The sequence below is a fragment of the Aphelocoma coerulescens genome, chromosome 26, assembly GCF_041296385.1.
Source record: "Aphelocoma coerulescens isolate FSJ_1873_10779 chromosome 26, UR_Acoe_1.0, whole genome shotgun sequence".
Lineage (NCBI taxonomy): Eukaryota > Metazoa > Chordata > Aves > Passeriformes > Corvidae > Aphelocoma > Aphelocoma coerulescens.
In genome coordinates this window covers 6,445,090-6,467,895 of record NC_091039.1, presented here as the reverse complement: position 1 = coordinate 6,467,895, position 22,806 = coordinate 6,445,090, and the positions used below count along the sequence as shown (strand labels likewise).

At 48.7% G+C, this 22,806-nt stretch overlaps 2 protein-coding genes across 11 annotated transcripts in view; one reads left to right on the top strand and one right to left on the bottom strand.

Moving 5' to 3' along the window:
• SRGAP2 (SLIT-ROBO Rho GTPase activating protein 2) overlaps positions 1–22,806 on the bottom strand; it is a 94,859-nt gene that overhangs the window by 27,961 nt on the left and 44,092 nt on the right. For 7 of the 10 annotated variants that reach the window (XM_068996099.1, XM_068996095.1, XM_068996097.1 and 4 more), the window contains 6 exons: positions 18,992–19,054; positions 15,861–16,076; positions 15,010–15,138; positions 9,933–10,157; positions 8,297–8,398; positions 7,272–7,469 (listed from right to left, as the gene is read on the bottom strand). In XM_068996099.1, coding sequence (XP_068852200.1) covers positions 7,272–7,469; positions 8,297–8,398; positions 9,933–10,157; positions 15,010–15,138; positions 15,861–16,076; positions 18,992–19,054 — 933 coding nt within the window. Of the gene's footprint in view, positions 1–4,006; positions 4,874–7,271; positions 7,470–8,296; positions 8,399–9,932; positions 10,158–15,009; positions 15,139–15,860; positions 16,077–18,991; positions 19,055–22,806 lie in introns of those variants that run through there. The other 3 variants (XM_068996096.1, XM_068996103.1, XM_068996105.1) reach the window with 2 other exon arrangements.
• Positions 694–5,919, top strand: LOC138099054 (cyclin-dependent kinase 18-like). The gene is made up of 7 exons (XM_068996106.1): positions 694–1,060; positions 1,173–1,298; positions 2,486–2,542; positions 2,767–2,881; positions 2,985–3,079; positions 3,153–3,215; positions 4,998–5,919. The coding sequence occupies exons 1-7, from the start codon at positions 743–745 to the stop codon at positions 5,037–5,039; spliced, it is 816 nt and encodes a 271-aa protein (XP_068852207.1). The 5' UTR covers positions 694–742; the 3' UTR covers positions 5,040–5,919.

The window sequence follows — 22,806 nt, the reverse complement described above, 5'->3', positions numbered from 1 at the left end:
TGGCTTTCCTGGCCCGGCACCGAGGGATCCAGAGCCAGGAACGGGCACCTCGGTGTTCCTGAAGGGTGGATTTGCCTCCAACACTTGGGAACACAAAGCTGGGAAGGCGAATCCTCATCCCCGAGAAACCCCGTGGTGCCGCCGCAGGGGGCTGCAGGGAAAGGGGGAAAACCCGGACTGGACTTTTCCTGGAGCACGGAATGGATTCGGGGAAAGTCCATTCCGTACTGCGGGAAAAATCCAGTCCGGGTTTTCCTCCGAGTCCATTCCGTACTCCGGATAAAATCCAGTCCGGGTTTTCCTCCGAGTCCATTCCGTACTCCGGGAAAAATCCAGTCCGGGTTTTCCCCTGAATCCATTCCGTACTCCGGGAAAATCCAGTCCGGGTTTTCCTCCGAGTCCATTCCGTACTCCGGAAAAAATCCAGTCCGGGTTTTCCCCTGAATCCATTCCGTACTCCGGGAAAATCCAGTCCGGGTTTTCCTCCGAGTCCATTCCGTACTCCGGGAAAAATCCAGTCCGGGTTTTCCCCTGAATCCATTCCGTACTCCGGATAAAATCCAGTCCGGGTTTTCCCCCATTCCGTACTCCAGGGAGAATCCAGTCCGGGTTTTCCCCCATGCCGTACCGCGGGAGAAATCCGGGCTGAATTTTTCCCGGAGCCCTGGGATGGGATTTGGGATCGCTGGGTGGGGAGCAGCTCCCCCCGCCAGAGACCCTCGTGGCAGGGCGTGCTTTGGGAATGCTGTGGGTGCTGAGGCACCAGGAATCTGGAGCAAAAAGCCGAATTCCCCGGGGATACAGAGAAGGACGTGGAGATTCCCGTGTCCCCGGAGCAGCCCTGCCCCCCCCACTCCTCGCGGCTTCTGCCGCCGCTCCCGCCGCTCACTGTGCTTCCCTTCTGTCCCCAGACCTGGCCCAGGGGCAGCTGCAGCTGGCGCAGCTGGGCAGGGACCTGGCAGCCGACGGCAGCCCCGTGTCCCCGCCGGAGGGGCAGGGCCGGTCCCCGGTGGCGGCCGTGCGCTACCGCAACCACGGCCAGCGCCGCTTCTCCATGGAGGCAAGTGCTGGGGGCAGGGGGGACCCGGGCACCTCTGGCTGTCGCCTCCCCGCTGGCTGAAGGGCCGGGCTGCGGCTCGGGATGTCACTTGTCCTCTGTCCCCTCCCTGCAGGACGTCAGCAAGCGCCTCTCGCTGCCCATGGACATCCGCCTGCCCCCCGAGTTCCTGCAGAAGCTGCAGATGCAGAGCCCGGAGCTCCCCAAGCCCCTGAGCAGGATGTCCCGGCGGGCCTCCCTCGTAAGTGGCCCCGAGCCGCAGCCGGGCCCGGCCGCAGCCGCGTCGCGCTGTGCCGGCCGCCCCGGGGGCCGCTGAGGTGCCCTCACGTCCCTGCCCAGCCCCGGCCCTTCCTGCACAGCCCCGGCAGCACCGGGAGCAGCTGAGCGAGCTGGGAAAGGGGCTCAGCCCGGAGAAAAGGGGGATCAGGGGGAATTGCTGGCTCTGCACAGGTCCCTGACGGGACGGGGCAGCCGGGGGGGATTTGGGATCTTGTCCCGGGGAACAGGGACGGGAGGAGAGGGAACGGCCTCAGGCTGGGCCAGGGGAGGCTCAGGGTGGAATTTCCCTGAGGAATTTCCTCAGGGAAAGGGTGGTCAGGTCTTGGCAGGGGCTGCCCAGGGAGGTTTGGAGTGCCCATCCCTGGAGGCGTCTCCTGGACGTGGCACTCGGTGCTCAGGGTGGGGATCAGGCACAGCTTGGACTCGGTGATCCCGGAGGGATTTTCCAGCCTCAGTGATCCTGGGATTCTGAGATCTGCACCTGCTGTGCCATTCCCACCTTCCTTCACTCCCCTGAGCACACCTGGCTGCCCTCTCGGCCTGGCTCCTTCCCAGAGGGAGGAGAAGGAAAACCCTCCTGCGATTCAGCCGGAGCCTCTTGCCACTGGAAATGCAAATGTGGATAAATAATGAATCAGCCTTTGCTTCGGCGGTGGCATTTCGGTTTCTTTGCTGCAGAGCAGCAGCAGAAATTGGAGCAAAACCTCTGAGCACAACAGAGCAGGAGCAAAAACCTCCGTGTGCACGCTCCAGGTGTGCTCAGAGCTGCCCAGGTACCACAGCCAGGCCGCAGGAGGCATCTCGGGATCCGAGGTGCCCGCTCAGGAGGAGGGAAGGAGAGCTGGAATTTACCTGCCTGTGCTGTCTGAGGATAAAACAGCCCCTGCCAGGGGGATGTGTCCTTAATATTCACGTCCCCTCGAGAATAAGGAATGGGGCTCTGGGGGTTGTGCAGCACCTCGGGCTCCAGCACCTTCATTCCCCTGCTCAGGACATGGCTTTTCCAGGGATACACAGAGGGTTTGGGCAGAAAATGGAGTAAAAATCCCAAATGTCAGTGCCCAGTGTCCCTGGAAACCCCTCTGGAGGTGAAGCCATCCCAGGATGTGGCCCCCCCTCCCCAGTGATGTTTTCCTGTCTCTCCCACAGTCAGATATCGGCTTTGGGAAGCTGGAAACCTACGTCAAACTGGACAAACTGGGAGAGGTGAGTAGTGTGTGACACCCCTGTAAGGAATTAAGTGAAATTCAAAGGGCAGCTCCAAGTGCAAAGGGCAAAAATCTTCAATATCCAGAAATTTTCGGACCAAGTCTTTCTCGCGGGGTTCAGACCTGGTGCGGTCACTTCAAGTGGTCCCTCCCCCAAATATTTTGGGGACACCAGTGCTGTGCCACCCTGGGAAATGGCCTGTGTCCCCTGTCCCCTGCCAGGGCACCTACGCCACGGTGTTCAAGGGCCGCAGCAAGCTGACGGAAAACCTGGTGGCGCTGAAGGAAATCCGCCTGGAGCACGAGGAGGGGGCTCCTTGCACGGCCATCCGGGAAGGTGAGGCCGGGAGGGGCCTTCCCCAGGCTCCCAGCAGGATTTGGGATGGCTGTGCCCGTGCTCAGCCCCCGTTCCTGCTGCCCCAACCCCGCTGTCCCCGCAGTGTCGCTGCTGAAGAACCTCAAGCACGCCAACATCGTCACCCTGCACGACATCATCCACACCGAGCGCTCCCTCACCCTCGTCTTCGAGTACCTGGTGGGTCTGGGGGCTTCTCTGGGGGCTGGGGGGGACAAGGGAAGGACAGACTGACGTGTCCTTCCCGCTGCAGGACAACGACCTCAAGCAGTACCTGGAGAACTGCGGGAACCTGATGAGTGTGCACAATGTGAAGGTGAGGGGGGTGCCCGGGACCCCCTGCCCCGTCCCTCATCCTGGGTGGGGGTGTTTTGGGGCTGGGGGAGCCTGGACATCTTCACTGAGCCGCAGCATGTGCAACACTCTGCTGTACAGGGGCTGCCCACATCATAAATGGGATATGTTTACACTCAAAAGCACAAACTCTGCAAGTTATTACAGATCACTCTTTGGAATCATGAGAGATCTTAAAAATTCAGCCAGCAGAATGAACACAGACAGAGGGTTTTGGTCTAATAATGAAATGCTCTTGTTGCAATCAAATATTCAAATGGTTTGGGTGGGAAGGGACCTCAAAACTCATCCAGTTCCATGGGCAGGGACACTTTTCACCCTCTCAGGTTGCTCCAAGCCCTGTCCAGCCTGGCCTTGGACACTTCCAGCTTTCCCCAATTCAATCCACTTCCCTCCAGCTCTGTAAGACTGCAAATCCTTCAAGTAAAAATGAATATTTTTAACAACACGACTGCCTGGACCCTGCTTGGCCTTTGCAGGAGCAGCAAAGGGTCAAGAAGGAATATATACATAAAGAAAGAAAGAAATAACCATATACACACACTGAGGCAGCAGCAAGGGTGAGGGAAAACCTTCCAGGAACTAACGAAGCTTCCCCTGTGGGCTCCCCAGCCCTGTGTGCACTGACACAACAAACAAAAATGGCTTTAATTAACTGCCAAAAGCCTGTGTTTTATGTCCCCTTGCTTGACAACATTGAAAGAAACACTTCACAAGAATTAAGTCCCTTTGGAAAGTCTCAGCATTTCCTGCTTCCTTTATTAATATTTCAACCTTTTGTTGTTGTTTTAGAGGAAAACAGGAAGTGCGATCACCGCTACAAAAAATTAATTAAATTCTTTTGAGAATTTCCCTGTAGAATCTGTTTGCCAAGCCCTAACTGTACATTTTGCTCAATCAGTTAAATTTTTGCAGGAGAAAACATGGTGAGCATAAACTGCAAAAAGAACCAGTCTGAAGTGGGGGCGGTTGAGGATAAATCAGGTTCTGGGGGTCTTGGGGTCACGCTCAGGCGAAGGGACAGGAGGGTTGGAAGGCTCAGCTGCAAACAGAAGCTTAAAGATCAGCAGATCAACTCGTCTTGCCAGAGTTAAGCTCCCCTTTGAAGCAGATCTAAACACTTAAGCCCAGCCTAAGGTGACTGCAGGCAGGGCAGGGCAGAGGCACTCGCTGGGACTTGCAAGGCTCTGGCTTCGAGGTCATTAAAAACATCGACAGGTACCAGGGGTTGCTTTAAAGGAGAAAAAGATATTCCCATCCAGTGCAGAATCTCGTGGTTTTTTTAGTATTTCCTCATGCCTAACATTCTGTTCCCTGCCTGTTGCAAGGATGCTGCTGAAAAAAAATTAATTTCAAAATAAAGCTTCAGGCTTTCCCCAGTGAATTACAAAGATCCATTAGCCCTGGATTTTTGGCGTAATAGAAACAGTCAAAGGAAAAAAAAATAATCAAACTACAGGAGAACTCCTGAGGATTTCATTTGGGGCAGAGCACAGCTGGGGTCAGGCTAAGCACAACCAGAACAGAGCAGCAGAAACGTCCTCGAGCCACATCACTGGTGCACGGTGACAATTAAGAGGTGAAGATCAGCTGGGAGTCAGAGCCAGGAGCATTCTGCACCTACAAAACCAAGCAAGGTGGGCACCTCTGAGCCCAAAGGCCCTGCAGGAGTTTCCCAGTCAGAACCAGCTGCACATGGGATGAAGCAGAGCCCAAACCAGACTGTGCCTTCCTCCCTTTTCAGGCTATAAGGAAGAAACACCTCTGCCACTGCTCCACATCCTGATCCATCTCCAGTCAGGAAAACTCAGGGATTTTCCTCTCTCTCATCCCTCCAAGAATAATTCCAAACCAGGCACTCGACTGAAGGATGGGGGAAGTGGATCTGACTTCCCATGGGATCAGCATCACAATGGGGGAATTGGATCCACTTCCCATGGGATCAGCACCACCAGGACACCCCCCAGCTGCCACTGCTGCACCACTCAGGGGCAGGAGGATTTTACACCACATTTCTCCATGTCTTAAAGGTCTTGGCAAAAATGAATCTCCATTAATCCTAAAGCACTTCACACAACGAGCGTTGTTCTGGTTCCTCCTCTTTCCAGAGGTAAAAAATAACATTTTGCCTAAGAACTAAAATTATGCTGGTTTAGAGGGGAAAGAATGGAATCATTCACCCCCTTCCCACTGCCCAGGTGGGGCTGGGTGCCAACTGTGCCCTGATGGGCAGCTCTGCCCAGATCCCTGGCTCGGGAAGCAGGGCTGTAGCCAAGGCAGCAGCAGCACATCCCTGGATTTTGGCTCCCCGAAGTTGCTGCTGCTTCCCTGCCTCAGCCACCTGCAGCAGCCCAGTGCTGAGCCCAACCTTCCCCCCTCTGCTTTCCACTGGCACAGGGAAGTTTAAATTACCCTGAATACAAATCTGCCTTCAAAGCCCACCAAGAGATCCATCAGCACCAGTGTGCAGGGATGTGCCTCCAGTGGAAACGCACATTATTCCAGTTTGGAGATACTCCAGTGAGGATCCTTCCACTGAATTCTCATGCTGCCATCACTGTATTTACCCAAAAGCTCTGCCTGGGAATGCAGCACATGGAATTTCCTCCCTGAGTCACATTAATATGGAATATTCTTTTAAATCAGCTTTTTTCTTCCAGTTCCTACCCCCCAGCACATCACGAGGTAAAAGGGAATTAAATCTCACTTCTGCACTGCACTTTGTTTTTATCCCCTACACAAAGCTCTGCCCTCAAGCCTCATTAATACCCATCTGAGGGTTTTCTCAGACACTGAAAAAGCTGCCCCTGGGAGATTCAGAGCTGGAAATCCTTATCAAGGCTATTTATAAGCCTGGTCAATAGCAGATCAATGCAGCATCTGATCAGGCTGCTTAAAGAGGGTCTCTCTCTAACACCACACCAACAACATGAAAGGGAGAAATATCCTATCCAAATTAAGCCCTGGATTCCTCCTCCTCCTTTTCTCCTCTCTGGAGAGGGAATGCTCAGAGTTCAATTAAAAATCACTTTTCTAGTTCCATAACCCTGGGCAGGGGTGGTCAATCCCTTCTTGAAGCAGCTTCTCCACCCACTTCTCTCAACAGCCAGATTCACCTTCAGCGAAGGATTCTGGATTCTTCTAAGCCAAGGCCTAATGAACCATGCTGCCAAGTTAGTGCACAGAAAAATCAGATTTTAATGAGCAACACCATTCTGGGAAGAAGGTGGTGAAGGATGCCCAAGGGAATGACAAAGTAACCAGGGTAAAATCCATGATTTTCATCTGCTACCCTGAAATATTTTGAAATTGGAAACAAATTCAACAGTTTAACATAAGTCTGATGTAGGAAAAAGACAGTCTGGTATGAAATTCAGTATCAGAAAGCTTTTAGCATCTTTTAAAAAGAACCAACTCAATGAAAAGCTTCTGCAGGCTGAAATTGCAAGATGGTAATAACAAAAAATGAAAGAGCTAAATGTTCTTTTAGTTAGCACTAGCTTTGAAATTTGATGTTTACAAGCTATTATTATGTTTTTTCTCAGAAAATTCCTTTTCAGATGGAGAAGAAATCAAATTTGACACAATTTACCCACAGACTATGTTTGCATCAACAGAGGCATCCCAAAATATTTGCAGAGAATTGAGAGCACACAGTTTTGAACCCCAACACGCTTCTTCTGCTCACCCAAAAGCAAAGAGAGAAGCATCTTTTGTTAGACAAGAGCATCACTCTGCACTCTCTTGTGAGGATAATTCTGAACAGATCACACTGAAAATTACAGAATCATGGAATGGGCTGGAATGGAAGGGATCTTAAAGATCATCCAGGGAATGGGCAGGGACACCTTCCACTGTCCCAGGCTGCTCCAAGCCCCTCCTGGCCTTGGACACTTCCAGGGATCAAGGGGCAGCCACAGCTTCTCTGGGCACCCTGTGCCAGGGCCTGCCCACCCTCAGAGGGGAGAATTTCCCAAACGAAAAAAAATTCCTAAATTCCTAAGAATGAGCCCCTTACTGTGAAGTAGAACTGCTCAGTCTCCTGCTGGTTTGCCCGTCTCTTGGCAATGCTGGGTTTGCTCATGAACGTTTCCGACACCGTGGATTTCACAGACTCCATGGAGTTGCTGTACTGGAAGCAGTCAGAGACATCAAAGTCCTCTATCGTGACAATGTCCTGGATTGTCTGGAGTGTGGCTTCCATCGTCTTCTTAACCTGCCCAGCAAGGAGAGAACTCAAAACCTGAAGGTTTTATGCTGTAAGTAAACAACAGAGGTAGTGAAGTCCCCTGGAGCACTTCACTAATAAACAGATATTACTGGTTTCACACCCTGTGCGCTGTAATTAATTTTGGCTCATTAACAGCACAGTCCATGCAAGCACAGAGCTGGCAGCACCCTGAACCTGCCAGGACTCTGTGCCAGGATCGCAGTTGTGATCTCTCAGGCTGGGATCAGGAGGAGATGGAAAGAAATTTAACCTCAAAGCAAAGAGAGCTGAACAAAGATGCTCTAATTGTCTTCTGCAACTACTGGGCATCAGATGTTAATTACAAACAGGACTCTGCTGCACTGCACATTTTTACTGAAGGCCAGAATCGACTTTCTAGACATAAAAGGAGTTGCAAATTTTGCCCAGAAGTTCCTGAACACAGAGGTGCAGAGATTAGATCCCCATTCATGTCATCTTCTTCTCATCTTGAATGGCCAAGTGAACAAAAATCACTTTACTCAGGTTATGCAAACTCACTTCAAAACATTAAATTCCTCCTTTTCCCTTTGCTATCCAAATAAAACTTCTGCACCACAGCCAGTCTTATCAAGTTAAGGATGGGAAGAGAGATATGGGGAGGTATTTTAAAGGATTCTCTCCATACCCCCAACTTTCCTGTGAGATTCCCCCACTAATTAATGCACAAGATGCCTTGGCCTTGAATTTTAACACAAGTGCTGATAAAAAAGGATGACAACAACCAGATTCTTCCATAACCAGTGCCCACTAAGTGGCTAAGAGCTGCTGCTGAATTTTGGTTGTTAACTGACCTCTTCATTTTCGATCTTCAGCGTCGATAACCGGGACTGCAGCTGCTGACACCTCTGCACCAACTCACTCTGGACTGGCTGCTGGGCACAGAGCTGAGACTCCTGCAAGAGAAACAGCACAGCAGGACATTGCAATTACTCCTTTATTTATCAGACACAAAGTGCTGAGCTTTAAAACCGGGCAGCGCTGGATTTCAACCAGAGGAAGAAGGTCCAAGGTTCTACCAAAGTGCAGTTCCCTTCCTGAGAGGATTGAACAGAGAGCAAGAGATGATGGCAACATCAAAGAAGAGCCAGGAAACAACAGCTACTCTCAGTGATGTCAGCTTGTCGTGTGCTTTGGGAGTCTGGAGGTGCTTTATGCCAGGTATTTGGATAAATCACATCAAAAATCAAGAATTTGGTGCAGTGCTTCAGCCTGGCACCCTGGGGTAGGGGACTGCTCAGCTGAACCACCTGCACAGCGCAGCAACAGGCACAGGTCACTCTTGAATGAATCCAGGGGAGCTGAAATAAAAACAGCATAGCTTGGGGACCTGTCACAGACACCAGAACACCGAGGTTCCCTGAGCTGCTCAGAATGATCTTTCCACAGCACGGGGCAGCTTTTCCCTTTCGTTTTGTTCTGGGTTTTGTGGGGGTTTTTAAAAGAAAACACTGACCTCACTGCCTGAGGCTGTTTTTTTAGAGACAGAAATTGAAACTGGGAGTTTTATCCCACCCATGCACATACACCATCATATAGTCTGATATAATCTGCTGTGTGCAGCACCATTGCTACAAGACCATCAGCTGCATTTATAAACACTCCTCTGGCCTTGAGAAGCAGCAAGATAAATGATTCAGTGAATGGGAGCTGCTCCTGAATGAGACTCTGCAGGTAATTCCTTTTTTCCCCATAATCTTACATGATCAGAAACACAGAAAAATCCAGGAAAGGTCATTTACAGTCTGAAGGTTTCACTTAAAACGGGAGAGACAAAGAAGAGCCTGGAGCAGTGGCTGTAATTCCCAGCTCAAAAGAAGAGGCTGCAAGAGACCATCCTCCAGTCTGTGCTCGGGGGAGGATGTAGAAATCCAACCAACTGACCTAAATTGTCACACTGTACACGTGTTCCTGCTCAGAACCGGTTTCAGCTCGTGTGACTTTCAACAGCTCCCAGCTGAGCAACCACATCTTGATAAACCTATGAGGAGAGGGATTTGCCCTGCCAAAAATGGAGAGTCCTCTGACAGCCCCGTCTCACAAGGAGGGGGCAAAAAGCACCACTACAAACCATTTGCACTCTCAGACTGCACACTCAAATGCTGCAAAAAAACAGCATTTAGGTTTCTTCTGCTGGCCCTTCAAATCTCAAAATTCAGGGGCTGTCTTGGGGATTAACCTGCAGGTTGAATGAAGGTGTCTCCTACTCACATTTAATATTGAACCTAATTAAGAATGTTCACTTCCAGCAGCTTGGATAGCCAAAAAATTAAAATTTAGATATCTCTGCCACGAGCCTGTGCTTAATCTTTGCATCATCTCCCAGCACTGAGGCTCCCAAAAGAGCCAAACAGGCGGCCCTGGAGTGGGTCAGTTTATCAAAAATGAGGGAGATAAACAGGCAGAGCGGCAGGAGGGCCCCACACTGACCATGTCACCCATGTGTGGCTGGAACTCGAACTTCATGGGGGGGCAGAAGACGTTGTTGTACATCTCCATCAGCCTCTGCTTGTCGCTGTTGGCGTCCAGGTTCTCCACGGCGTTCTCGATGGCGTCCAGCCCCTCGTGCTTGGACTGCTCCAGGTTCAGCTCGGCCGACAGGAACGTCCTCAGGGCTCTGTTGAGGCTGGCGTGGTACCCCAGGTCACAGCACTGCTGGAAAACACACACAATTCTCTATGAATAAAGGGAATAAGACTCCAGAATGGGAATTTGGATGTTTCCAAAGGCAGGAGCTGTACAAATGAGGAACAAGCTGTGGGTATTTTGTCGTCTGCTGGGTGGCAGGGAGGTCCCACATCTCTCACTGACTGCACAGAGCACCTCAACCTGTAACCCCCATGCAAATTTTATCACGGTGTTATAATTAATTACCAAGCTTGAAGTATTGTGACAGGTTGTGGAGTTTTCCTGGACTATCAGAGGCTCATTTTTCATGGAGTACTAGAGACTCATTTCATTCAGAAAGGAAGTGGCGAAGCTCAGCAGTAGGGCAGGGTAATTCCCTAAATTCTAACCTGACTTCTAGGGGTCCTGATTCCTATGGAAACACTCCAAAATCCTTAAATGACATTATTCCAAGAAAGAGGAAAGCAAGGTACTGAAGTGCTATTGGAGAGACAAGACACAGGATTTGGATCATCTATAAAGACAAATCTGCATCTAAGTAATCCCATAATTCCAGCAAACTGCTTCATCCAGTACTTCAGGAAGGAGGAGCATGACCTGGACATGAAAAGAGAGTCATCCAAAACCCAGCAGCCACCAGTTGGGATGATTTCATTGCTGGGGTGAAACAGAGGAGCAAAAAACTTTGAAGCAGAAAGTGGTTATGGTCAAGAATTTCCTGGCTATGGCTGACACTGGGATGATGTCACTGGGAGACAATCAAGCAGCTTCATTTCCACCACGGCTGCAGAGCCAAGTTTTCATGTTTCAGAAGGGGAAAAAAAGGAGCTTTTCATTAGCATTAGATCAGAACCAGCCTGGATTTTTCAGCCATCTCATAAAGTGAGCGAGAAGGAGCCCACCTTCTTGGAATTACAAGCAAGATTACATCCACTAGGAGAATATCCAGAAAGGAAAGAAAGAGACCATCTGCTCCATTGCTGTGCTGCTCTGTAAGCAAAATTCACATGAAAACTCCTCCTCACCCATCATTTGGGTCTCATCACTGTCATTGTTTGCAAACGCAGAGGAAAAAAGGGGGGAAAAAAGGAGAAGGAGGGGTGGGGGCAGAGGGAAGAGAAACTGCTGGACCATTCCCTGCTCCCACAGAATTCCTGCCACCGAGTGCTGCTGGAAGCCTGGCTCTTGTGCCAAACAAGCTGTGGCAGGTGTGGAGCCTTGGAAAAAGAGCTGCAGTTGCTGGCTGGACTGGAGGCAGAGAATTAAGGGACTTTACATTCAATCAGAAAAGAACAAAACCAGCCAAGAAAAAAAAAAACACCACAACAAAACAAAAAGCAAAACAAAAGAGGCTTGATTGAGAATCTGCACGTGTGGAAGCAGCCTTGGATCAAGAGGCACTCACAGCTACTGCTCACTCTGCAGGGCTGGTCCTGCAGCCATGGGGGAAAGATGGAGTTGGGCCAAGGACCAGCTCAGATTTAACAGCAGCACTTGCTCCTTTTCACAGAATTCCTGGGGTTGCAAGGGACCTCTGGAGATCACCCAGTCCAAGGCAGGGTCCAAGGCAGAGTCCAGGTGGCTTTGGGATGTCAGCAGAGAGGGAGACTCCAGGCCCTCCCTGGGCAGCTGTTCCAGGCCCTGCCACCCTCATGGACAGAGGTTCTTCCTCATGCTGAGGTGGAATTTCTTGTGTTGTAGTTTATTACTCCTTGTGCTGTCGCTGAGCAGAGCCTGGCACCTTCCTGACACCCCTTGGGGATCCTTGTATGGGCTGATGGGATCCCCTCTCAGCTGTGTCCTCTCCAGGCTGACCAGCCCCAGCCCCACAGCCTCCCCTCATCAGGGAGATGCTCCAGACCCCAGATCATCTCTGTGGGTTCTGCTGGACCCTCTCCAGCAGCTCCTTGTCATTCCTGAACTGCAGGGACAAGAACTGAACACAACTCCTGCTGCGGGACAGGCAGCTGTGCACCCTCCCAGTGTGACCAGTTTGTCCTCCCAGTGTCCCCCCAATGCACTGGGAATCCAAAGGGAAGTTAATGTGTCACACCTCACCTCACTCAGGCAAAACGTGTTGGCTCTTTGCTATTGAAGCCACAGACAGAAAACATTTCCCAGCCCACTCCCCCACTTTAAAGGGTTTTTTTGAAGTCCAGTGTTCCATGTTTATAAAGGCACCAGTCCTGCCATCCCTTTTCTGGGTTATATAAATGTTTGATGGAAACGTTCTCAAAGGAAATCAATTTTTTATAAGAATTTAATGATAACTCATTCAAATTCACTTCCCAACATGACAGCTGATTAACCCTTTGCCAGTTAGCTTTCAAACAGGCCTCAAAACCAGAAGATTCAAGGGGAAAAAGCCCTTTGTTTTAAAATGCAATTCAGATTTGGAAGGGGAATGATGAGATCCTGGAGTAAACAGCCACAGAATACCTATCCCTGGAAGAGCAAAGTAAGCTCTGGGACTCAAACACACATTTTTATCTCTTTTTTTCCAATCCTGTCCTAGTGACCCTTTTATAAATATGAGTTAATGCAAACTTCCCCATTACTGTAATATTTCATTAGCATCAAAGAGCTGCCTCAGTCCCCAAAGTCAGGAAATTCAAAACTACTGGGCTATGTCAGAAACAATTTATTGCTCTTAACTCTGGACAAAGAATTAACTCCCTGCTACCCTTCCCTGCACACTGCACTGGGAACACACCGTGCTGGATAAACATGACAAGTTTAATGCTGTTTGGCCTAACACAATCTCCTTGTAAGTGACTTTGAAGATTACTTTTATATTATATTTCAAAATTCAATATCATCAAATGATTAGATCGAGGGAAGGCATTACAGCCTGGCTTAAAAATCTCATTTTTATTCAAGTCAGATGGCTCAGATAACCATCACTGGTTATAATTGTTAATTTTCAATCCTTCAGGATCAAAGGCATTAATAAATCTATTTTCCCTGTGTCTTAACAACGAGATAACTGAATTCCATCTCCTGCGCTCCCAGACAAGTCCCACATTTTTCCATGCCTGAACACAGAGCAGATAACACTTTTATTCTGAAGATGATGAGAACTTGTGGTGTTAAACTGAATGCTCCAAGGGGGTTAACTCAGGCAGGGACTCACCCAGAGCCACGAGGGCTCCTCTCTAGGGACAGACAAATCCCTGGGCTGCAGAAGTTTGGATTCTTGTCCTGCAGCACTGCCTGCCATGCCCCAGACACAGCTGGGACTGCCCAGGGAGAGCAGCCCTTCCACCCAAGCTGGGTCCCCCAGGTTTGTCCTGTCCTGCTGGAAACACCTCAGCTCTGTGCTTAGAGATTGTTCTGGGCTTGTGAAATCCAAACAGATTCTCTGCTACCTGTGATCCCTGAAAATACACCAAGAACAGACAACTGAACCAGGCACGTGTGCAGCATTTGGGGGAAGACTTGAGAGACAGGGCTTTAGAAGAATAAAACTGGAACAATTAAATTAGGCTGATGCTGGTGAAATTAATCTCAACCTTGTAGCTTCAATATAAATATAAACACAAAGTTCTCATTTGTTAAAAACCCAGAGCCACGCAATTTAGGCTGAGCAAATGTTAACCAAAACAGGGCTCCTAAAAAGGCAGGAGGAATAAACAAACCAGGCCTCTCCAGAGCAGCAATCCTGCAAACCACGACATTTGGAAATAACAGCATTTTTCAAGCCCGCTCTCGGTGACAGCCCTGACCTCCAAAGGACAGGTTTAAATCAACACCTGGCACAAGAGCACTCCAGGCGAGTTTATCATCAGCTGAATAAATGTATCCTATAGACTGCTGGTTATTCTAATAGCTGAGTAATTAATAGAGATCTGAGTGCTCTTTATTGCCTGTGTCTAGAGACTCTTGTGCTCATCACTCCCTGCTCCTCCACAGCAGCTCCCTCCAGGCTCTGCAGCCGAGTGCTTCCAGCAGGGATGGCCTTGGCAAGGGGAACAGGAGCCACCAGAGCCACTGACCCACACGCAGTGTGTTCAGGCTGACGGGGTGGTTCCATCCTTGGGAATAACCTCAGCATTCCTGACTGCCTCTTCTGAGTTTCCAAAAATCAGAATTTCGGGGTTTTTTCACAGTGTGTTTTACCAAAAGCAGAATTGCTGGCCCCTGAATGGGGAGGGATTGAATTCTATTCTGGTGAGCAGGGAAGGCATCTTAGGGAAGGGCTGGAGCTGTGTCAGGGAGGTTTGGGATGGAGATCAGGGAAAGGTTCTTCCCCCAGAGGGTGCTGGGGCACTGTCCAGGCTCCCTGGGGAATGGGCACTGCTCCAAACCTTCCAGAGCTCCAGGAGTGCTTGGACAGCACCCTCAGGGCACAGGGTGGGATTTTGGGATGTCTGTGCAGGGCCAGGGCTTGGACTGGATGACCCCTGTGGGTCCCTTCCAACTCACAATATCCCACGATTCTATGACTTTTCCAAAACCACATAAAAGCACCTTCAGGAAACATTTCTGAACTCCCTCTCTTCTACCAAATTTCCTATACTATTTCTACAGTTAAAAATCTTTTTTTCAAACGTGCTTCTGAGTGAAAATCGTGCAGGTTTGCTTTTCACTCATAGTCAAGTGAAAATGTCAGGCAGCAGTGTGATACTGAACGTGGGTTTCACTTTAACTAAGCAGCTCCTCCTTTTCTCTCCCAGTGCCTGGTTCCTCGTCTGTGTAACAGAGGTGGCCACCTGAGAAAAGCTCTTGTCACAGCCTAATGACCAATTATCAGGCCACTGCCACCCCCCAAGCTGCCCAGCCCAGCCATGCAGAGGTTTCCAGCTGTGCTGGTGCAGGGGGGGATGCTGAGGGAGGGGAGGGACGTGGGAGGCCCCTGGCCCCGAGCAGCAGCACTTACATCAATGAGATCAGACAGGTCATGGATGTAGTACTTGAACACCGAGGCATTGGTGGCTTCCAGAGCCAGCAGATACTCATTTCTTGCCTTAATTGCCTTCAGTCTGTTTTCTGTGTACTTTGCCTGGCGCTGAAAGACAACAAAAACCAGAATACAGCATTAGAAGAGGTGAGCAGCACGCTGGGTAACACCAGAGAACGCTGAACAAATCTTACTCTGCTCACACAGATTTTGCCCATTTGAATTCCAGTTTTGCCAGGACTCCAAGACTTGAAATGCAGATTAATTATTTAGATGTGTTTAAGCATTACTGTGCTGGACTGAAAGTCTTGAGACTGTGGGATGGGGAAGATTAAAGGAGGAATAAAGGAACAGGGTGGGTTTAGAAGGTTGTGGCCCAACTCCAGCACCACCACAGAAGCCCATGGGTTGTCTGAGGGTCGCTACAGGCACCCCAACTCCTCCAAGGCCTGAACTTCCAGAGCCTAAATCCGTTCAAAAATAACTCCATCCCTTCTACTGGCTTGAACCTTAGAGCTAAACTGCTCAAAGGCAGTTTGGGATTGCTGGGCTCCCTGCAGCACAGCCTCGTGCTTTGGACAACAAAAATAATCATGGTAACCGTGAATTCCAAGCAGGCAACTTCTGCTTTCCCACTCTAACCTGCTTTCAGCTTTTTGTGCCATGCCTGTATTCCCTGGGATGACACAAACTGCACACCTGACTGCCCTGAAGGAAACCTGGTGCTGGATCTGCCTTTCCTTCAGCTGAGTGTTGAATGAAACCTGCCCAAAGAACGAGATTTGGATGTGAGGGGGGATCTCAGTGGCTCCTGGGCACCCTGCCAGTACCTTCTCCTTCATTTTCTCGATTTTTTTGACGGAGCTTCTCCGGACGTGTTTCTCCTCAAACTTGACGTTGGAGGTGGAGTCGGGGGAGCGCGGGGTCTGCTTGTCCTCTTGTTTCACTGACTTCCCAATCTGCTTCTCCTCCTGCTTCTCTGCCTCCTTCAGCTTGCTCTGGGCACTGATGCTGTCAGCATTGTACATGTGGTAGGTTTTCATCACCTGCAGAGAACGACGACCAACACTCAGGGCCCAGCAAGGCCCAGCAAGGCCCAGCAAGGCCCAGCAAGGCCCAGCAAGGCTGTTAGTCTGAAACACCTGAACCAGAGAAAAACACACTCAGGGAAATTTCCCATGTCAGAAAAGCAGGGCAGGAGGTGCCTGAGCGAGTGTGGCTCTCAAAACGAATCTGAAATCCAAGTGGATGATTTTGCAGCTGCTGCTTTGTTTGACTTTGGCATGTGCCTTCTTGCACAAGCCAATAAAGGAGGCATGAAAATCAAAAAAAAGGATGCAGACTAAATCCAGCCTCCCTGACTGTTCAAAGAAAATGATATGCCAGGAAAATGAGAGCTTTTCATCAGCAGGTAAGGTTCCTGAAGGAAGGCCTATCAGTCTTTCATCTGGGTGAATCAGTGCTTTAAACATCACAGGATGTAAATCCAGCCTCAACACAGTGGCTGCAAGAGCCACTCAGGTGCCATTTGTTCAAATCAAATTTGGGACATAAAAGTACTTCTGGGCACCTTATGTAATAAAAAAATTAATAAACAAGAGTGGTTCTTTCGTTTAGGGAGACCTGGACCCTGTGCTGTATGAGCAACTTTTATTATAGCACATTTTTTATATGTAAATATAGATAAATATCCCTCCAGTCACAAAAATCCCATTTGTTTCACGTGATATGAACGTCTAGCTTTGTGTTATGCAAACAGAACCAAAGGACATGAGACATAAACCAGTTTTTTATCCATAAATGCAAAGCAATTTGAATCCCACACCAAAACAAACACGATACAACACTCACAGGGGGCAAAAAAAAAAAAGCACAATTGCATAAAGTCACCCATTCCAGCAGTAATAAAGGCCCCACTTGTGAATAATTTGATTTATCTCAGATGAAAACCCGTTTAGAGCTCTTTTGCACCACAACATAACAGGATTTTACCCGAGTGGGCTGCACCCTCCCCCTGTGCAGTGATCAGCAGAGGTTCCCAGAGCCAAAGAGACTCTGGATTTAGACATGAAAGGGAATGTGACTGCAGCCAGTGCTAAAGACACATCCTGAATAATTTACACACACGCACTCCCAGCCCCTGCAGATGCTCAGACTATAAAGCAGGCGTTTATAATGATAATAATAGATGCAAAGGAGTTGCTTTTCCTCTCTCACTCCAAGTGGAGCTGGCAGAGAGTGAAAGCAGAGGGACAAATCCCGGTTTTAATGGGTTTTTAATGGTTTTAGGCCACGTTGGCAGCCACAGGCTCTGGTGTGGGGACACTGGTGACTCACTGGGGTCTGCTGAGGGCAAGATGGCACAGGACAAAAAAATTGCAGGTTGGGACAACTCTCTGTGTTTTATTTGTGCAGAGAAAGTAAAGATTTCACCCAGATCCATTTTGCCCAAAAGCAGGGATTCTGCCAATCCTTTGGATATGGAATTATGGAGTCACTGAGGTTGGAAAAGACCTCCAAGATCATCCAGCCTTTGGCTGATCCTCACTTTGTCACCCAGCCCAGACCACTGAGTGCCACATCCAGCAGAAGAAGAGGTGGAATTATTTCTAAAAGTACCATTAATCGTAGCCACTGGTGGGGTGGATTTAATCCCAACAAAAAGCATCTTTTAGCATGATCAGAAGTGGCTTTTTGCAAAGGAAAAGGTTTTCTGGTGAAGGGACAATTTAGAGTTCTGCAGCAGGAGGAATGAATAAATAAATTTCAAATTCCCAGCACTGACATTAAAAATATCAATGCCTTTCCTCACTTTGTTTAGCAAAGGCTGAATTCTGGAAGTTCTTCCTTCTGGGGTAGAGGAATTACCAGAACTCACTATTTGGCTCAAAAAATGACCTGTCAGAGCCTGGCACCCAGAAATGATCCCCTGTCCACGAGACTCCACTCACCAGCCACTTCAGAGCCAGATGAACTTGGATTAGAAATTAATCTAGTTCCTAAAAGTCTCTTTTTAGAGGCAGATCTGTGTCCTTCCTTAGGATCCCAACCATGACATGACTCAAAAGTTGAGCCAATTCTGCCCTCAAATAGAAAACAGTTTCTGGAGTGCTGATTTGCCTGAATATTTGGCTTTGAGGCTCTAATTGTAACAAACTGCAATGAACCAATTCCCTCTATACCTTTTACTGATACAGGAAATTTCAGGGAACCCCAGGAAATTCTGTAACACTGATTTTTACCCCCACAGGGTGAATATGCCAGGGCTTGAGGAACAACCCTGGGTCAGCTTCTGGAAGGAGGAAGGGCAGAACACACATCTCAGTGTCATGACCCAGCAAATCACCCAGGAAGGACAAAATAAAAGGCATTTTGAGCAACTGAACAGTGAGTTCTGCTTTTAAAGAAGAGAAGTAGCTCAATAACAGCTGCAGAAAGCAGAATTTACATCAAGCAAGAGGCTTTTCCATTCGTCTGTGTGAGGAAAAGAAAAATCCCCACGCAGCACGTGAACCCTTGGGATCACATCCTCCTCCTCACCTCCTCCTTGGGGTCTCCAGTGGATTTACTGAGAAGGAAAAAGCACAGATGGGAAACTCAGACTCCAAAAGGAGCTGCTCTGCTGAGAGCTGAGGGACAAATAAGCTCAGTGGGTGCCTCTGAAGGCTCACACCACACAAAACCCAAGATTTTTGGCATATTTGGAAATAACTCTCCTATCTCTGGCTCTTTTTCAAACCATCACTGCAGCAAAGGAACAAATGAGCATGAAGGTGAGACCTTTGGGGAGCCAACACTTAGAGAGCTGAAACAACTCAAAGACAGAGGGGAAAAATGGGATTTATGGAGCTTTTTAGGTGACCTCGAGCTGCAGGGACTGCAGCCTTTTCTCAGCCTTGGTGGGAGAAGTCAAACACTTCTCCCTTCTGCCGGAGAGGATGCCAAGAAATCACTGATTTACCGTGTAGAGTTCATTCAGGACCTTCATCAAGTCCTCCTGGAGCTGCAGTCCCACTTCCTTGCTCTGCAACAGAACAGAGAAATGAAAGTTAATTGGGGAAGACGCTGCAAAGGCAGAGGAAGTGAGCACGGAGCATCCACAAATAAGTTAGGCCCAATTAAGCACCACTATTTATGCTGGCAAATCCAATCGGTGCCCAGCCCAGAGCCACCCAGGGTCACATTGCACCAGGAGTATTAATAAACCAAAATATTAGACGTGCACAGTCAGAAAGGCTTTATGGAACAGAGGTGGGAATTTCCAGGGAGCTTGAGATCTCTGATTTTCGAGCCTGCAAATACACCATTTTCCCATTTTCACAGGATCAAGTAACACTGTGCATACAGCACAGCTTGGTATGGAAGCTGAAGAGAGGCAGGACAAGGAAACCACCACATAACAAGAGTAACTTAATTCAGTTTATAGATTTTACTCATTCGCTGCCCACTAAGGCAGCGTTTCCGTGCTCCAACCCTCACGTTACAAGTGTTTAATATCTACTGGGGCAAGCAAATTTGATAAATCCAAGATTATTTATGCCTACAACGTTCAGGAAAAGAAACAGATAAACAGGCAATGCAGCCAAACCCATGCTTAAACCAACATTTCTGCCCAGGAAGTCAAGATAGTGCTAAACCGTGAGAAGAAAACCAACAACACGCCGATAAATTAAAGAGCCAGAAGAGAAAGATTATCTGATTTAAATTTAAATTATTCTTTTCCCCACACTGTCCAGTTCAGCAGTGCTCAGAGTGTGTTTCTGAGATGAAAATTGCTTTATTGGAGACTTCATTATTTTGGGGAGTTGTGGTTCAGACCAGCCTGGAATTGCTCTGCTGGCAGCACAATGGGATTCACAAGTATCCAACGCCCAGTCCTCTGGATTTTCCACGTGTTCCAATCCCACATTCCTCACCCTGCTCCCTAGGTGCTCCAGGAAAAAAGAGCATCTGCCTCAAATGCTGACAAAGGAAAGCTTTTTCTGAGGAGTCTCTAATTTAGAGAAAAGCAAAGAGCTGGTGATTCCCAACCTCCGAGGGAGCTTGCAGGAACAAACCCACGGGAGTTGCACCTCTGGAAGCAGAAGGAGCTGAGGCTGCTGCTCAGCCCTGCAGTGATCTGGGTCGCCAGGGTTTTCTGGCTGCCTTTTCCTCCACGTGGAGATGATTAATGGAAGCGACTGCCTGGGTCTGTGTGAAATGCCCTCAGCACTGAACTTTTCACACAGGAGGAGTTTTGCAGCCACAGGCTCCCTGGTGCTGCTTGAACTGCCTGGCCTGGCCCTCATCTGCCTCTCACCCTGCTCTTTTCAGCCCATTTTGCTCATTTCTTGCACTGAAAAAATTGCTCATTTGCTGCACAAACTGCTGAAGCATCAATTATGCGACAGAGATTAAAACGAATATTTTAATGTAGATTCAGGTTGAAGGGGGAAGGAAGATGCCAAATTGTCAAAACACCAAACTCTCTGTGCTTCCAAATGAGCTCTCAAGGAAGGAGCTGCTGGATTGCTGGACTGGAAAAAGCCCTTCCATTGAGATGAAGACAGATCACAGGGGACATCACAACAAGAGCTGCACAATGAGCACTGGTAATGTAAAACTGTTCCCTGCACTGATTCCACAAAAAAAAAAATATATATATATATATATATTTAGGAGAAACAAAAGCTGAGCTGGCTGACCCTGATAAATGAAAATACATTGGAGGAAGCAGAAGGCTTTGTTTGGGGAAGTCAGAACGGATTGGATGTCAGGAAAAAGTTGTTGCTTGAGTGCAGTGGAGGGAGGTGGAGGTGATGCACGAAGGGAACTTCCCTAAGTTCCCATGGAATTCAAAGTGCAGATTAAAGGCTGCTGATCCCACTGCCATGCAGGCATGAGAGATTCCAGCATCATGCCAGAAAGTGCCATGGAATTATGAATAAAATCCACGCCAAGGAAAGGCAACAACAGTCCTGGCAGTTGCGAATGTCTCCAGATACCAACTGCTATTTCAGCAGCAAATTCTACATTGTTCTGTATTTCTCTGTTATTCTGTGTGCTTTGCAGAGGCAGAACGATCCATTTTGTAAACAATCTTCCAGGAAAAGGCAATAAATAAAAGATATTCTGATCAGCTTTACTGTGATCTACCTGCAACCAAGTGCATCTGTACCTCCCTTAACATGAGGAAAGGCTTGTGCAACAAAATCTTACAAAATCTTAATTAATTGGCTCCACTAATGAGCTGGGTGTGCATGTGGAGAGGGGGTGTCCCCACACAAACCCTGTCTCCTCTTTATCTGATCAGGTTAAACCCTTCTTCTGTAGATCTGGGAGATGATCTGGTTGGAAAAGCATCCTTGGGAGACAGCACAGGAGCTCCCTGCACAGCTGAGGGTGGGCAGAGTGGGGCAGCTCCTCACCTTTGCTGGGCACCGAGAGGTCATAAAAACCTTTCCTTTCTCTGCACACCTGGCAAAGCATCAGCAGCACCCAAAGAAGCCACCCCAGGAGCTGGCAGGACTGACGGGCTGCAGATGAAGGTTTTCCCCAGTTCCTGCGAGTGCACACGCAGGAACACACACTCCTTTGTTACTCCAGGGTGTATCTGCACCATGTGCAGGGCTGGAGGTTCTGCCACCCCTAGCTGCAACATAAATTCCCAGCACGGGCCGTGCCAGCTCCTCAACGGCCTCTTTGTTCCAGCCCTCCTCCCCTCCACCTCCCCTCTAATTTAATCAAGATGTTTTTTGGGATCTACTGCGGGGCTTGCTCGGCTGTTCCGCATTCCGCCAAACATTAACGACTTCAGCTTCCAAATATTTGGGGGGGATAATGAAGAGTAGAGCTCAGGAATGCCGTCAACATTTTCTGTCCCGGACCTCCGGCCCCAGCAAGGTCCTCCCGAGCCTGACAGAAAGAGGGGATGGCTTCAAAACAAACATTCCCTGGAGCTCCCGAGGTGCTTTCCCCACAAACTCAATGTCAGCCAGGAAGGGCTCAAGCCATCGGAGGGTGAATGTGTAACACACCAAGATAAGAGATTCTTATCTAATTTGCTGCCTCAAATTATGTCAGAGGGTGACAGCTGGAACTGGAACCCAAATGTGCTGATTCTGAAACCGCTCTGGAACAGTATCAGGTCTCTGCATCTTCTTAAAAGTAATAATTAAATATGCCTAGGCGGAGGACAAACATTAAATATTCCCATGTTTTTGAATCACCAGTGGAGGGTGGGTAAGGATGGCAGGAGGGGAGCAGGGATGTAGCACAAAGGTGCCAACTCTGCACCTCAGTGGGAGTTTTACTCGTGGCATTTGCAGATCTTCAAATTGACACCGTGATGGAAAAACCTTTTTACAAATGCCCAGCATTTTAACCATTACATTTCTTTCATGTGGTGGCTTTCCCATGTGTGGGGTGCTTTAAGATCTGTCATATTCTGGTTCCAGTTGCAGCCAGAAACACAGTGCAGCTGTAAAGTAGGTCATGACAGACCCCTTCAGAGAATTAATAATTCCTCTTCCTTGATTACTGCAAGGCTTTTAACCAACCCATTGTGGATTTTCCATTTCCCATCAAACACCCTGCAGCATACCAGGAGATAAACTGGGGGCTTTTCCACCATCAAAGGTGCTAAACAGGAGGAGAATTTCAAATCCTCAGATTGGTTTTCTTGATTCCAAATGGGTTTTCTCCCCTTAAATATCCCAAATTTAGTGGCTACAAAAGGGAAAGGTCCCTGCTCCAGCAGCCCAGGGAGCCTCCCAGCTACAAGCAGAGCAGAAAATG

What these genes read in the sequence shown, in the direction of transcription:
- LOC138099054 (XM_068996106.1), top strand. Translation starts at nt 743, where the DNA reads ATGCTGTGGGTGCTGAGGCACCAGGAATCTGGAGCAAAAAGCCGAATT. An exon ending in AACTGGACAAACTGGGAGAG is followed by an intron (nt 2,543 to 2,766) that starts GTGAGTAGTGTG and finishes GTCCCCTGCCAG; the next exon opens with GGCACCTACGCCACGGTGTT. An exon ending in CCCTCGTCTTCGAGTACCTG is followed by an intron (nt 3,080 to 3,152) that starts GTGGGTCTGGGG and finishes TTCCCGCTGCAG; the next exon opens with GACAACGACCTCAAGCAGTA.